The following is a 17,144-nucleotide window of genomic DNA, read 5'->3' as shown; positions in this document are numbered from 1 at the left end:
ACAAATTCCAATACTCGATTTAATTAGTCAATCTGATCATGAATTAAATCCAAAATCAATAACTTAATTTTTCCACTATTACTCTCAATCCAAAAATAAACCATCAACAACTTACAAAACTTACCGATCTTAACCAATTTTCTGCAAAAAAAAAAAAAAAAAAAAAAAAAAAAAATGGTATCTAGCTTGATGGTCAATGCCCTAAAAACTTCCAAACCTTGAATCTAAGTTTCAAACCAAAGAGAGGTTACTAAATTTAACCCAAATCGAAAGGGGTGAACTTCATCTCCCAATAAGGAAAAATAAGTCTTACCCAAGTTTTTCCTCAAAATTCCGGCAAAGATTGGGGCAATGGCGACCGATGGCACGTTGACTTGTGTGCTGCCATAGATAGGCGGCGTGTGTTGCTGTCGGACGGCATAAATTAATTTAGGCTAGCGGCTGGTAGTGAGGGTCTTGGCATGAGGAGGGTTTGCGAGAGTGGGAGAGAAGGGGAATTTCTAGTTTACAGATTTTATTCAGCAACGATTACGAACAAACCAGAGTTTGAAAGAACAATCCAACCGTTCAAAATGAAACTCTATATGTCTTGAATAGGTTGACCAATTTGAGCACGATCTAACGGTTTAAACTTTGGCAATCGACAATTTTGTGAAAGTTGCGGCTGAAAAATGGAATTGTTTTCTCCCCCAATTTTTGACGTCTTTTCACTCTCATTTAATTTCGAAAAAAAAAAATCAATTCTTTTATTTTTTTTCCAAATTCTGAAAATATAAATAAAATATTTTATCACTATATCTCCAAATCTCCAAAGATTCTATTAATTTAGAAATCAATTAACTTTTCAAATTATCTTAATTTAGGCTTCAAAAACCAAATTTAAAGGGCATAAGATCCATCCATTTGATACAAACTAAATCCTTCCAAATATTTAAATCAATTCAAAACCACATGAAATTAATTATCTCTTTATTTTTTTTAATATATTTTTTAAGTTGGCCCTAAAAAACAAAATCAAAAGGAAACAAAATTCAATATTTTCAAGATAATCAGTTCGAATATCTAATTAATTAAATTCAATTTAACCAATAAATTTTTTCAATTATTTCAATTTAACCCCAATTTTCCCAATGAAAGGAAATTAAAGGAAATTTAAACTTAATAATTTTAGATAATTAACTTAAATTTTCCTGAAATTCGGAATGTTACAAGAGGGAGTTTGATTATATGTGATATAATTGAACGAGTTAATTAAATATGATGTAATTAACTTTATGTATGAGATACATTAATTTGGAGGAAATTGGATATGAATATGACTTATATCTAGTAGAGGAAAATATTATAATTAATATATGATATTAATTTATATGTTATGAATATGATAAGACCACATTCATGGACGGTTATAAAGGAAATGGATAGACACCTCTTCTGTTCTAAATAATGGATGAGTGCATTATAAATAGCAGACGGTGTGTTGATCTTGGAGTGCGCGAACATTGTGAAAAAAGAAAGTGTCATCGTTTAGAAAATCAGTGCCTATACGATAGTGACTGCACGATCGCTTACATATAACGATATTTCTAAGCGATCACATACCGATTACACTGTCGCGTGCTATTATCTAAACGATTGTTTACCTTTTTCCTAAGCGATCGTTTAGCTCCCGGTATTTACTAAATGATTGTATAGACGCTCGCTTAGTTTTTCCTACGCCATCGTTTGGACGATCACTCACCCTTTTCCTACACGATTGTTTTAGACGATCGCTTACTTTTCCTACACGATCGTATAATTCACCTAAACGATCAAGCATCTTGTCTATGCGATAAGACGACCGCATCTCTCATTTGCTTGATCGTTGTATACAATCTCTCTTCCTTCTTCCCTCTACCAAATCCGAACAAAGCCCACACTTTGGATTCTCACTCCAAGAATACGAGGGCTCTAAGTGATGTTGTCTTCTCCGTTTTCTTCTGTCCGAGTGGTGATTGTTTGAGGTAGACGGTTGGGTTTCAGACTGCTGTGAAGGAGAAAATCTTCATCTGGTATGTTTTCTTGATCTCTTTAGCATGATGAATTCATATTATTATGTTTTAAATGTATATGCAGTAATTCTGTCACAATGAATTGGAAAGATCCACTTCCGCTCGTAGGTACTCTTGAATAAGAGTTCCTTCACATAATACGTTCTAAGGATCCAGAATCATTCGAGATTGTAAGAAACAATGGTTAGCCTTGTCTCAGGCATCGTACATCGATCAAATGTTGATCATGTACAAAATGCAGGATTCCAAGAGGGTTTATTACCCTTCTGGCATGGAATCGTTTTGTCTAAGGATCAAAGAGGTTGAGGAGATGAGACGGATTCCTTATGCTTTAGCGGTAGGAAGCTTAATGTATCAATGTTATATACTAGACCCAAAATTTACTATGCAGTAGGATTTGTACAGCCGATATCAGTCCAGTCCAGGATTTGATTACTGGACGGCGGTCAAGACGATCCTCAAGTATCTTTGGAGAAGGGGACTACATACTTGTGTATGGAAATAAGGATATATATCCTTACAGGATACACGACTCTGACTTTCAGACCAATAGAGATTCTCGAAAATCAAACAATCGAGGTCAGTTTTCACTCTGAATGGAGGGGTTGTAGTGTGGCGAAACATTAAGCAAAGATGCATCGCGGATTCCACTATAGAAGCTGAATACGTAGTTGCTTGTGCAACAGCTAAGGAGGCTGTTTGGCTGAGGAAATTCTTTTCAGATTTAGAAGTTGTACCAAATATGGATTTACCTATCACTCTGTATTGTGATAACAGTGGGGCTGTGGCAAATTCGAAGGAGCCTCGGAGTCATCGTCGGGGTAAGCATATAGAGCGGAGATACCACTTGATCAGGGAAATTGTGCATCACGGTGATGTGATAGTCATGAAGATCCACTACCACAGAAATTAGATTACTTGACGTTTATCCAATGTCAAGTAAAGGGTATACTTGAAACTTATAAAAGCGTCGAGTATTCGAGTATTAAGTATAGTGTGATAACTTGACTCTGAAAAAACGTCAAGACAAATGTTCCTTGATACAATTTTCGTGTCAAGAAAGATAATACACTTGACATTGGTGGCATGTCAAGTTTATTGATTCTTGACATTGATTACGTATTATATATGATAACTCTTTGACGTTTTTATATGTCAAATATATGTCTTTTTTTTTTCAAATTAAATGCCCCAATCGATATTCTCATTTTCTGCCTTGTATTCCAATAATTCAATTACACAACTAAATAAATATTATACATTTAATATCTATCAACTCAATATATTCACTAAAAATTCCATATGTTTAACTATGACCTTTAATATGAACACTCCTCACAAATTACAAAAATATTTCTCTTTCACATATACATGCACAAAATAAAATTTCAACTATTGCTTTTGTATACAAAACTCAACTTTTAACAAACACAAAAGTGACAAATTGTTTAATAAGTAACTTCTCAACAAAGTACATTATTTAATCTATACATTGAGCTTTAAAGTCTAAAGATCGAGAACTAAGGGTGAGGCAAGTCATGTTTAGGTAAGTCAACCTGCAAAATAGAATAAAGGGAGATAACATCAAATTTCAAAATATAGAAATGAGTGTTAAGATACAAAAATAACAAAAAGTCACGCATAAGGAAAAATGTACATGATTGGCTTACTTTATGCAATGGAAAAGTATCATACTCAAGACTTAAAAAATATCTACAACTTAAAGTGTTGTTAGGATTTCATTCATTCTCTTTTGACCATATCCAGCCTCAGGAGGAACAATTACCTTTCGCTGCAAAACAAAGGAAGATGGGAGGGATTTAAGAAAATATAATAAAGAGGAAGAAGGTTATCAATAAATCAATCATTTGCTAAAATTTAAAATAGAAGAATGCAGATACCTTTCGCCCAACTTTTACAATTTTGACAACTTATCTTATCTACAAGTAATAAAAAATAGAGACTATTGGAAGCCCAATCTTATCTACAAAATTTCATTCAAAACTACAAAATATTGGAAGCCCAATTCTTCAAAATTTCATTCACCAAAATAGTCGATTAACACCAAATAGATTACCCAAAGTGTGGCTTGATTCGAACGCCATTTCAAAACTACAATGAAGTAATCCAACCTACGAAAAGTTCAATAATAATGGTTACAAAACGCAAATTCCAACAACTATGTAAGAATTCCAAAAGAGTTTCAAGGCCTTAATACCTATCAAAACGTCCAAACATTGTTAACTTTGCTGGACAGTGGCTCCAATCCCTTGAAATCTTTGAATTGAACATCAAAAGTTGAAAATAACTAAATTATTAGACCAATACTTCAATGGGTAACAAATAACTATTAGTACTAACCTCCAAACTTACCAAAACCTTGCTAAGATCGGTCTCAAACCTATTGGACAACAACTCAACTCCTTCCAACACTTTAAAATCAATCTCGTCATCAAACATTCAAACAAGTAAATCATTACAGAAGATGCTATATTATAACCCAAATCACAAATTCATTCTAATACATCCAAAACACTTACTTAAAGTGTTTTCTCAAATCGATGCTTCACTCGAGCCTCGACCAACTTTCCTGAAAATAAAAATAAAAGAGGAACAAGAACACTCATAAAACTATAAAAAGCTCTTACTTGATAGGGGCAACACAACTGTACGACGAATTCGGTAGAGGATTGACCAGATCTGGTGGAAGACTGACCGAATCTGGCACAAGGACTAACCGAATTTGGTGCGAGGCTAGGCTGGCGACTGGCGCGAATCCGGTGGTGGACTGACCAATGAGCGTCATACGGTGGCTGACTGGTGGGCGTTTGGCTTTGATCCGGTGGCGTCTGGCACAGATCCGGTGGGTATTTAAGATTTGCCAAGAAAACCCATACAAGACACCAAAAACTTACCCAAAACACCGAAGACAGGTCTGAGATTGTGTTGCGGTAAGACAAAACCACACGACAAGTCTGAAAGAGAAAGATCAAATGGAGATGAAGAGATTGGCAGCGATGGGTGCACACAGAAGTCAAATCGAAGATGCTCGTGGTCGATCATTCGTTGGAGGTGCGGACCAGCGGCGACGAACACTGAGCAATGGCCAGAGGAACTGGAAGTGGTAGATAAAATCGGCGGAAGTGGTCTGGGTTACAAGAAGGAGATGAAACATAAAGGAATGAGAGAAAGTTATCGTGAGAGGAGGGGGTTTGCGGCGTGAGAGGGAGAAAAAGGGGGATTTTGATAATTTTGGTAGGGATGATTTTTATTTGATAATTTTGGTAGGAGGGAAACCAAATTTGAGAGGAAATAAAAATGGGGGACGGAGGGAAACAAAAAATAAAGATTAAAAAAAATATATTATTTTTTATATTTTACTTGACATGAAAATATGTCAAGTAAGAGCTTCTTATACTTGACACGGAAAACGTGTCAAACAAGACCTTATATTACTTGACACGAAAAACGTGTCGAGTAATGGTTCGTGTGAAAATATTCGAAAAATTTCGTCAATCTCCGCTTTTTTAACCTTTTTACTAGACATTTTCTTTTCTAAAAGGTCATTACTTGACTTTTTTTTTTTTCCAAAAAAACGTAAAGTAATTAAAAACTACAAGTGTCAAGTAATGTAGATTTTGTAGTAGTGATCGCGTCGGAGCACAATGTTGCTGATCCCTTTACAGAGGCTCTGATGGCTAAAGTGTTCGAAGGTCACCTAGAGAGTTTGGTCTGTGGGACATGCAACACCTTGTCTAGGGCAAGTGGGAGATGTTACTAGGGTATGCCCTAGTTTATTGTATATTGTACAGGTTTTATATTGTATTGTACATTAGTCTCCCGAGACATTAGGACAAGTGGGAGATTGTTGGGATTATTGTCCTAATTCTCCCAGAGTCTCGTTGTTTATAATTATACATATTGTTTTATGAATAAAATAACTGTTATTTCATTCTGGCATTTACTCATATCCATTAAACAAAGCTCCATGGTTATCTTATGTAAACTTAAGCATGTATATGTGATATACAAGTGGATCATGCCTTAAGTGATAATCTAAATAGGTCTGTAGTATAAGGATTAAGGTGGGATACCTGATCCTGGTGATACTACGGATGCGACCCGCTTTGTAGATGTTTGCAAGTGTTGTAAACTACTACAAATGGTAGATCTTGACCATTCATGTAGAGACATGCGAGCGAGGGTGTCCTATACAAAGAGTATGTATAAGATCGACCACGAGATGACTAGACTCTGTATATAATGTCGTTGATACTGGAGACTTACATCTCACCTAAACGACCATAAGTGACACGACATCAATCTTGAGTGTTTTGGGAACTCCTGCCTTTGAGGACGGTCCTTTGATTAGTATGGGTGAAAGTGACCAGATTACCAACTCAACATGCCTACCTTTTTAGGGACTTGTCTGATCTGGGAGCTGGGAACTAGGAACTCACTTATACAATATGGAATTCACTCCTTCCCCAAAGCAGGGGTAAGTAGATAGATTGCTCCCTTAAGGGCTGATTCTGGGGCTTAAACATAGTGGCCATAACTTCTCTTTGGAAGAAAGGATCCGGTCATAGTAGGACTATGACTTATATTCATTAGAGGATTAAGTGGTATTTAAGGAGTTAGATGTAACTACAGGGGCATGACGGTTATTTGGTCGAGCTGTACTTACGAGTAATCTGTGAAGGGTTGTTGCACTGTTGATTGGTTAAGATGGACACATAATATATCTGTAGTAAGGAGAGTTCAGCTGTCGGTCTTTAGTGGAGTGCCTGACAGTTATTGGATGGTGGATCCCGTGACTAAAAAGTTTAGATTATTCATGTACCATTGGAGCTTCGAACTACAGGTCCATAAGGTCCCCTTGGTAGCTCAATGGATTCAAGTTGAGGATTAGTTCTTAGTGTTGATTTGAAATGTTCAAATTGACAAGAAGTAATTCGATTATATGTGATATGTTCGTTATGATGTATGAAATACATCTAGTGGAGGATTAATGTAAATGAGATTTACATTAAGTGCCAGAGAATATAAAAAGAGCTATGGTTTATATGTTTCATGAGATGAAATATTAAAACTATAGGTTATAAATATATTATGGTAAGTTAGTTATCATTTATATTTATAATAATATTAATTATTGGATAATTTTTTCTTTTTTCTCTAATAACCAATTGAGTGGGTGGTTATTGATGGTTTCATGGTAACCGTGAGATAAAAGGAAAAATGTTTTCCTAATTGTAGTAAGAAAAAAAAAAGTTGTTTTTGAGATTCCCAATCTCGAAAAATTCTCATGGAGAAGTTGTCAAGTAAATAAGATTTACTAAGCGATAGTTTGGAGTTAGCTAAACGATCGTGGAGTGTTCTTACACGATAGACACTCAGCTAAGCGATGAGTTAAACGATCACATAGCTTTTCCTAAACGATTGGGCATCGACCTATACGATAAGTTGTTCCATCTCCCACTTGCTCAATCGTTTACACAATTGTGGTTCCTCCCTATTTCTGCTTCAAACCAAGTCCACACAGAGCCCACCCTCTGAATTCTCACACCGAGAATACCAAGGTAACCTTCTTGATGGTGTCATACTCAACTCGACACTATCGAGGTTCTGTGGAGGCTATTTGGGGTGTTCGTGACCTTGACAATCGCTTCATTCAAGTGCGCGGTATGTGTGTAGTGTAGTCGTGTTGGACGAGCGTTCGTGTGTTGCTGTGATCGAGCATTCATGATCAAGGAACTCGGAGTTGAGTCTACAAAAGTGTGTTGATTCTTGTCCTTGATCTTTTGTATAGCATGCTGTAATTTCTACATTTCGCATAATTGTATGTTTCCGTTTGTGATTGTAATTGTAATGTTCATATACGGTTGAAATTTGGAAAGATCATTCCGCTGCTCATGAAAATCCTCGTATTCGATTTTCTTCAAATACAACAATGGAATTTGGAAAGTAGAACAACCTGGCTCTGATAACAATTGAAGGAAATAAAAAACAGAGATCTCCATGAGCAGCGGAAGTGGATCGTTCCAAATTCCATTCAAATGAACACAACAACCACAGTTTAACCGAAAATGAACAAATTATGCATCAATAGAAATTACAATATGTTACTTCAAGTTACAAGGGATAGAGTAAGCATACCTTTGAATAACCATTCTTCAAGTACCCCTCGATCAGTCTCTAATGCTTCTAACAATGCACACGAACGCAACGACTGGAACAACATGACCATGAACACAACGATCATCTGAATGCTCCTTGAACTCAATCGAGTCCAACTCGATTCATGAACTAAGTTAGAACAACACTACAATGGTTACCTTGGTATTCTCGGTGTGAGAATCCAGGAATTGTGAGCTCTGTATGATCTTGGCTTGAGGAAGAGAGTAGGTATGTGATCGAGTAAGTGGGAGATATGAACACTGTTTATCGCATAAACGATCTCCTCGATCGTTTAGAAAATGCAAGTCTATCACATAGACTTTGTTACTCGATCGTGTAGTAACGATAAGATGAGTAACTATCGTATAGTCAACTCTAAGTGATTGTGTAGACTCTCAATGCTATCGCTTAGTAAAAACTATTTTTACTTGATAGCCTATTTCGTGAGATTTTTCCCGAATGAATTCAACATCTAATTTTGAAAAATAATTTTCCTTTTATCTCACGGTTACCATTAAGCTTCCAATAACCTTCTACTCAATCGATTATTAGAGAAAAAAAAATTAATTATCATATAATTAATATATTATAAATAAATATGATAACCGACTTATTATATTATATTTATAACCTATATTTTTAATATTTCATCACATTAAACATATAAACCATCGTTCTTTTTCTATTTTATGGTACTTAATATAAATCATGTTTATATTAATTCCTCCAAACAATGTATCTAATACATCACACCAATTATCACATATAATTGAATTTCCTCTTGTTAGTTTGAACACTTCAAACTAACCAAAAATATTATTATAAACTTGAATCCATTGAGCTACCAAGGGGACCTCATGGACCTATAGCTTGAAGCTCCAATGGTACGTGAATAACTGACTAAACTTTTTAGCCATGAGATCCACCATCCGTTAACCGTCGGAGAGTCCACTAAAGATTGGCAGCTATACTCTTCTCACTATAGATATATTTTTGTGTCCATATAACCAATCAACAGTGCGATAACCCTTCACAAATTACTTTNGCAGCTATACTCTTCTCACTATAGATATATTTTTGTGTCCATATAACCAATCAACAGTGCGATAACCCTTCACAAATTACTTTAAGTACAACTTGGCCAATTTACCGTTTTGCCCCTGTAGTTACATCTAACTCCTTAAGTACCACTGATTCCTCAAATGAACAATAAATCATAATCATATTATGACTGAGTCCTCTTTTCCAAAGAGAGGGTGTAGCTACTATGTTGAAGACCCGAAATCAGCCTTTAAGGGAACAATTTATCTACTTACCCCTGCTTTAGGGAATGAGTAAGTTCCGTCTTGTGTAACTGAGTTCCCAGCTCCCCAATCAGACGAATCCCCAAAAGGGTAGGCTTGTTGAGTTGGCAATCTGGCCACTCTCACCCATACTAATCAAAGGATCATCCTCATAGGCAGGAGTTCCCAAAACACTCAGGATTAAGGTCATGTCTGGTCATTTTAGTGAAATGTAAGTCTCAATTATCAACGGCGTTATATAAAGAGACTAATCATCTCGTGGTCCGGTCTTATATAAACTCTTTGTATAGGACACCTCTGCTCGCACGTCTCCACATGAATGGTCAAGATCAGACCATTTGTAGCACTTTACAACACTTGTAAATATCTACAAAGCGGGTTGTATCTGTAGTGTCACTAGGATAAAGTATCCTTCCTTTATCCTTATACTACAGACCATTTAGGTTATTACTTAACACATGATCCACTTGTATGTTTCACATACATGCTTAAATTACATGAAATAACCACAGATCTTAGTTTATTGGATATGAGTAAATGCAAATAAAATAAAATTTATTTTATTAATAACAATGTGTACAAATTGTTTACAAACTATGAGACTCCGAGAGAATTAGGACACCAATCCCAACAATAAGAGGTAGAGATGTCTCACTTGACGTGCCAATTTGTTCGCACGAGATTTTCGAAGAAACGTGTTTTGTGGAATTTGAACAGTTGTATTTATATTAACTTCAGTATAACGAGTACAATCTCTAATATATAATCCTTTGCTGCTTTCAAAATAAACTTTAATCTTTAAGCTGGTGGATCTTCTGATGATCAGCCTCTTTAGGCTTGTTGGTCTTCTTGGATATCGGACTTTGGATTTATTGTTCTTACTGGATGATCGACCTTTGAGCTTGATGATCTTCTTGGATGATCAGTATTCGCACGAGACTTTTGGATAAATCTATTTCTTGGAGTTGAACTTATGTTGATGTAGATTTTATGTGAATATAGTTTGATCTCTAATACTTTATCTTCTGATTCTCTCCCCGTTGAATGCGTACGTTTGATGTATGGAAGTGGAGCGTGTCGATGTTCTTGAAGTTGGAGTTTTGGAAGAATGTTTGTATCTCCAAAGGATTTCAGTCTTCAAGTATGGTGCTTCAGGAGTTAAGGAGTTCTAATGGTAGAAAATTCTCTCTAGGCTCTCTAGAGTCTAAAATTTTTGACCCCCACAAATGAAGAGTACTCAATAGAGTTCTCAAGTGGGCTTTGTGTGCTTGGACTTGATTGGTTCATGGATCTGGCCCTTGGTCTAATTAATTGGATTTGGGCCTTTTTTGACATTTGGGTTCAAATTAAGTTTTTTTTTTTTTTTTTTTTGTTTAATTGGATCTTAGCCTAAATCATAATATCAAATTGGATCGAATTAATTTTATTCAATCCAATGGTCATGATGAAAACAAGCGACATCTCAATTTATGTCTTCAATTTCAAATTGGGATACATGTCAGCTTTTAAGTGGTCCAAAATTTGATGATTTGTAATTTTGCCATTAATTAGGAAATAATGTGGCAATTTGTGCTTGATCCAAAATTTCTCCAATATATATATATATGAAAAATTACTTGCTTTGGATTTTTTTTTATCATAAATTACCAATCACGAACATTATTTCACCTATTTTCAAACCCGTCCTTCACATATGATCTTTAAATATATTGTCTAATTTAATTTTAACCCGTTGATTGGAAGGATATTTCTTGAAATTAGTTATACCATACTCAGGTTGGATCAATCTTACTTCACATCTCTTAAAAAGTGTTCTAATAGAATTGAATACAAATGTTATAGATGGGAGAATATTTATATTATTTTCCTCACATCGATATACCAAATGAAAATGATGGTTTAATTTAAGCATAATCCAATTAAATTGATCATAACACACCAGTTAATTGGCATGTAGTCCTCTCGATGTTAGAGATTTAAATTCCTATATTTGTACTTGCAAATCTATGAAAATAACCAAATTTCAAAAATGAATTTATTTCTTTAAGAATGTTTGGAAAAAATGAATCAATGAAATTCTACAAAGCTCTAGTCCATATGATATTTGAAACACTTTGTCCAAAGCTAGTACAGTCTCTTTTGAAAGTGCAGATTATTTATTCGTAAGTGCAGATTTTGATAGGATTGATTTGATTAATTTCAATGCATTATTCATTGATTTTGCATAGAAATGCATTGACGATGACACCCACTTTAAGATATCATTATCTCATATCTAGACATTTGACATTGGTCATGGTTTCATTATTTAAGTTTTTAAGATTTAGTTTGAAATTATTGTAACTTTAAAATGATTTAACATATATGAAGTAGATGAGTGTTTAATAAATTTCAAGTTTAAGCATAGAAAAATCAGTTCTAATATTCAATAAATGAATAACATATTGTGATTTAGATTAGTTGTTTATTTGATTGCCTTTTTAAACCATAAGGTTTTTTTAAAGGGAAACAAAAGTTAGCATATAATGTACAAATAATACAATAACAATTAAAGAAAAAACAAAAACAAGAGAACGGTAAACAAAATAGTCACTTTTTAAGAGTACATGGATCAAAATGGATATTTTGAAGGGAAAAAGAATTAAAATGAACAAAATTTAAAATTACAAACGGTACAAGTTAAGGTTGTGAAAAATTAAGTCACTTTGGTCACTTTATCCATACCCAAACCTGATTCGGGTAGTGTTTGAATTAACCTGACCCATATCGTATTTGTACGATTAAAATTGAAAGTAGAAATCTGAATGAAAAAACTGTCAAAATTAATTATATAAAAAAAGTATTTTCTAAAAGTTTTGATTAATTTAATTGTTGATGAGGTAGTTTTTAAAGTTATTTAAACCGTTTCCAATTCTAACTGCGGTTGTATGACGACACTATAATTATTAATTTTTTTTGCCTTTTTTTTTTTTAATGAGCAGAAATTAGTATTAAAGAAGTCAACTTGATGTACACTGTAATAATTATTTAAAAGAGAGAAAATTTGAAATGAAGGCTTTATATAAAATATTTAATTTCTAATTTGAAAGGATCTTTGCTAATTTTCCAATCAACACGCAATAAGACCCGTCCTCGTCTTCTTAGTATACTATTAAAAATTCTCTTAGTATTGACATTCCGTTTTCTTAAATTGTGAAATTCACATTGTTGCTTCCTTTTTTTTAGCATGAATTTTATTATTTTTATTACTTGACCAATTAGGATAAAAAAAAAATTTTAAATGACTAAATTTGAGATGTTTATTGAAAGTATATGAATTAAATTAAAAATCAATAGAATGTATATTGAATTTAAGATTTGTACATGAATTAAAAATTCGACCATTGAAAGTAAAACCCCACTGTTTCAATCGAAAAGTAAGGATTTGTTTGGTAGAGAATATGAAAAACTGTTTTCGAATTCGGTTATCCAAACAGTGAAAAATCTTTAAAACAATATTTTTATATTTTCATTGTATCTAATTTTTTAATTTTAATTTTAAAATGTAAAATTATATTAGATAAAGACAAAAATATTTAAAAATATAATATATCATGTTATAAAATTACTTCATTTAAAAAATATATATAATATGTACTATGTAATGTATTATAAATTAGATTATGTTACATGGTAATAATTATACAATTTTTTAGCATAAATCATACTATAAATTAATAATAGTTTATCGTCAACTAAATTTGATGGATAACAACTATTAATTTTATGATTTGTAAATGTATGTTATCAAATACATCTTAAACGTTGTTTAAATTAAAATTCAATTTCTGAATCTGCTAAGATTTAACAACATAAAAAATAACTTTTTTTTTTTATTGAATATATTATTTTCAAATTCTCTACTAGACCTTAATATTTCACAAAATGGGGGAAAGAAGGAATTTAGCTTAATTGTATACTCAAATAAGAGATAAGAAATTCAAATCTCTGAAGTATATCATTAAACTAGAAATAAATAATTAAATAAATCCCCGTCTCTATCAAATTAGACCTAAACCACCAAACTTGCCATAATTTAATCAAATTGATACTCCTAATTATTAATCCCAACCATGGATTAGACCATAAGAATCAATCTTCTCTATGATTAGAGTTGAACAGTAAAAGATCAAGTGGAAAACCAAAAAAAAAAAAAACAACACAACAAGAAATTCAAAGAAAGAGAGATTTGTTTCTGTTCATACCTTTGCCTTTCTCCATTGATTTCCTTCTTCTTCTTTATTTGGGGTCGGCAGCAGAGAAGGTTGAAGAAATTGGCCTCTGATTTCTCTGAAATTTTCCTAAGAAAAAAGAAAGAACAATGGACAGATTGGTGAAGCCTGATGTGAAGGAAGTAGAATTTTCATTCGTGAAAGCAGAGAATTGTAGTGCAACTTTCTGTCTCACCAATTTGATGCACACCATGTCTGTTGCAGTTTGTTTATCTACATCAAATCCTTCTGTTTTCTCGTTTTCGCAAGATTTCTCTGTAATTCCACCGCTTTCTTCTTCTTCCTACACCATTTCTTGCAAGTCATCGGAGAAACCTCCTCTCAGTACTCCGCCGGACAAAATCTCCGTTCGATCCGCCATGCTTCCGATCGGAAAAGCTCACACCGACGACCTACGCCGACTGTTCTCCAGCCCTGGCCGCCACGTTTTCAAGGATGCTTCGTTGTTGATCTCTTTTGTCGGTTTCGATGTAGTTGAATTCCTAATTTCGAACCATAAACGAATTCCTGATTTGAGATTTCTTCTTAACAAAGCTATTTCTGGTTGTACCAAGTCTCAGTTGACGGCGTTGATGGAACCGGCTATTTCGTCCGGGAAATTAGGGTTAGTTTCGGCTTTAATCGACGCTGGAGTAGACGTCAATGTGAAGGATTCTCTCAAACGGTCAATGTTGTCGATCGCTGTTAGGATTGGGAACATCGATATTGTCAAGCGATTGATTGATTCGCATTGCGAAATTGATTTCTCTGTCGATTTGGTCCTACACATAGCGGCAACGATGAACCGTGTCGATTTGATAGATCTACTCCACGAAAATTTTCCTAAGATACCAGTTAATTCCGTCGATTCCGACGGCCGTACTCCAATCCACGTGGCGGCGGCTAACGGTCACGTCGAGGCAATGCGTTACCTCACTACGATCGGCGGAGATCCCGAGGCGGTGGATCGGAAGAAATGGACTCCGCTACATTTCGCGGCGGCGGAAGGACATCTCGAAGCCGTGGAGTATCTTCTAAACTGGTCGAATGTGAAATACGCGGTGAACTCCGACGGAAGAACGGCGTTCGCACTCGCGTCGGAGAACGGACACACAGATCTATTCGATTCGTTGAGATTAGACGATGCATTGCACAGAACGGCTAGAGCCGGCGACGTTCGAGGTCTGAGAAGTTGCGTAGCGGCGGGAGCGAATGTGAATGGAAAAGACCAGAACGGGTGGACGGCTCTGCACAGGGCAGCGTTCAAAGGCAGAATTGAATGCGTCAAGGCGCTGCTGGAGCACGGAGCAGAGACCGACGCCGTCGACAACGCCGGGTACACGCCGCTGCGGTGCGCCGTCGAGGCCGGACAGGAGGAGGTGGCTCGGCTACTGGTTGAGAGTGGAGCGAAACCGAATTTGTTGAAAGGTTTGAGAAGGGATTTGAATGTGTGTGGTGGAGAGATTTCATCTCTGTGCTGTGGGAAATGAGAAAATTGAGATGAAGAAAATCTGATATTTCATTCACGATTCTTTTGGTTTTTCTTGCAATTTGTAAATAGTTATTGCCATTTTTGTATGATTATATTACCATATATATATATATTTTTTTTTTTTTTTGAAAATATGAAATTTTATGGGTTTTAAAACAAAGCTTCCTAACATTTTACTTACCTCGCTAATCTATCTTGCACGGGATTATTTTATTTTGTCGTTCGTGTTATAGTTCTAGCTCACTCTTTCCATCACTTTCTCCTTCTTATTCTAGTTTTGACACGCTTTCCAACTGTTGCTCTAATTCTTGTTCACTTTCTTGCTTTCTGTCTAGTTCTAACCTACTTTCTAGCATTGTTCTGGTTCTTGCTCGCTTTCTTGTTCTTATCTTCTATATTGTTTTTGTTGTATTACCAACAACTTTATTCATTATCGTTACTAATCTAAAGAAATAAAATATTAGACTAAGAATATTTAGAGGAATAAATAGAACAAAGGCTTTGGGAGAAATTAAAGCAATTTAAATACTAAAAGTATTTTAAAAGGGCTATAAGACCTCATTTTGAAAATCTAAATCAAATAATATTTTCACCCGATTTTTTATTGGTCGATAAGTCGATCTATCAAATAATCCTAGCAAGAAATTTGGGATGGAATATTTTAAAAACAACAAAATTTGGGGTAATTCTTAGAAAGGGCAAAGAAGGAGACAATTAATAAATTGAAAAAAAAAAATGTCTTGTTTGATTCCTTTCTCTATGGGTTATCTGTTTATTTTCATATCAAGTGAGAAATGACGGAGATGGCAGTGAGAACTTAACTACGATGAATTGGTAGCAGATCTAGAACTTTATGTTCGAAATTTGATATATGTTTTTATTAATTTATACAATTAAAATTAGAGTGAAAATGTTATGCACTTTTTCGACTTTTAAATTTTGTCCATCTACTTTTAACAATCTTAAATTTGTGTTTACGATCGGTTTAAAGTTAATTTTGATTAAGCTCGTTAAAGTAAAACAATAATAATAATTTGGGTAAATAAACTTTCATAACACACGTCCCATATCTTATTCTAAATTATAGCCCACACATATTTGTATTATTTTATTACAAAATATAAATTAAAAAATATGTCTTTTTTTTCTTTTTTTTTTTGTTAAACGTGCATTTTAACTTTTATGACAACTCTTCTATCTCCCTTCATAAATTTGATTTATTCACGTGTCATGAAAAATTATAATAATATGTATTTTATATATTTGTTTAATATAACACCAGCATGACAACGAAACAAATGTATATGGAATATATAAAGATTCAACATGAAAAATATGTACAATGGAACATATAACACATAAATAAAAATCGATGTATGTTTTTTTTAAAATAATTAATCAGGTACTAGTGTTAAAATGAATATTTAAAAAAATACATTTTAAGAAATTTTTTAGCATTGAAAAGTAAAATATCTGAGAATACAAGATCACAATATAGGAAAAATAAAGCATGAATATTAATTGTAATTGCAAAATCTAAGGTTGTAATTTCTTAATATTAATGAAAATAATGTAATGCAATTAATAACACAATTATTTACCTTATGTGAAAACTTGAAAAGTCGTTAATATAATTTTTTTAAAAAAAAATACAGCAACATTATAAATATAGAGCGAGAAAATTTACCAAAAGTTAAATTGAAGGAAAAATAAGTCAAAACATTCCAGCCAACCTATTTTTGAAATTTCTCATAATTTGTAAAATATATAGATTAGTAAAAATAAGTTATTTTATATTATTTCTTTTTTCCTTTTTATCTCTATTTTTCTTCTTCTTTCATTGGTTGTTTTTTAAGCTACGAAAAAA

General features: G+C 33.8%; 1 protein-coding gene across 1 annotated transcript; it reads left to right on the top strand.

Annotated features, from left to right (window-relative positions):
- Positions 1-13,895: 13,895 nt before the first annotated feature.
- LOC120084619 (protein VAPYRIN-LIKE-like) lies at positions 13,896-15,275 on the top strand. The gene has a single exon (XM_039040426.1). The coding sequence runs from the start codon at positions 13,896-13,898 to the stop codon at positions 15,273-15,275; it is 1,380 nt and encodes a 459-aa protein (XP_038896354.1).
- Positions 15,276-17,144: the final 1,869 nt, after the last annotated feature.

The sequence above is a fragment of the Benincasa hispida genome, chromosome 9 (assembly GCF_009727055.1).
Source record: "Benincasa hispida cultivar B227 chromosome 9, ASM972705v1, whole genome shotgun sequence".
Classification (NCBI taxonomy): domain Eukaryota; kingdom Viridiplantae; phylum Streptophyta; class Magnoliopsida; order Cucurbitales; family Cucurbitaceae; genus Benincasa; species Benincasa hispida.
Note: the sequence above shows the minus strand (reverse complement) of the source record. Positions and strands in the feature narration are given on the sequence as shown.

Bases quoted from the DNA above. Each gene is read 5' to 3' on its own strand.
- LOC120084619 (XM_039040426.1), top strand. From the start codon at position 13,896: ATGGACAGATTGGTGAAGCCTGATGTGAAGGAAGTAGAATTTTCATTC.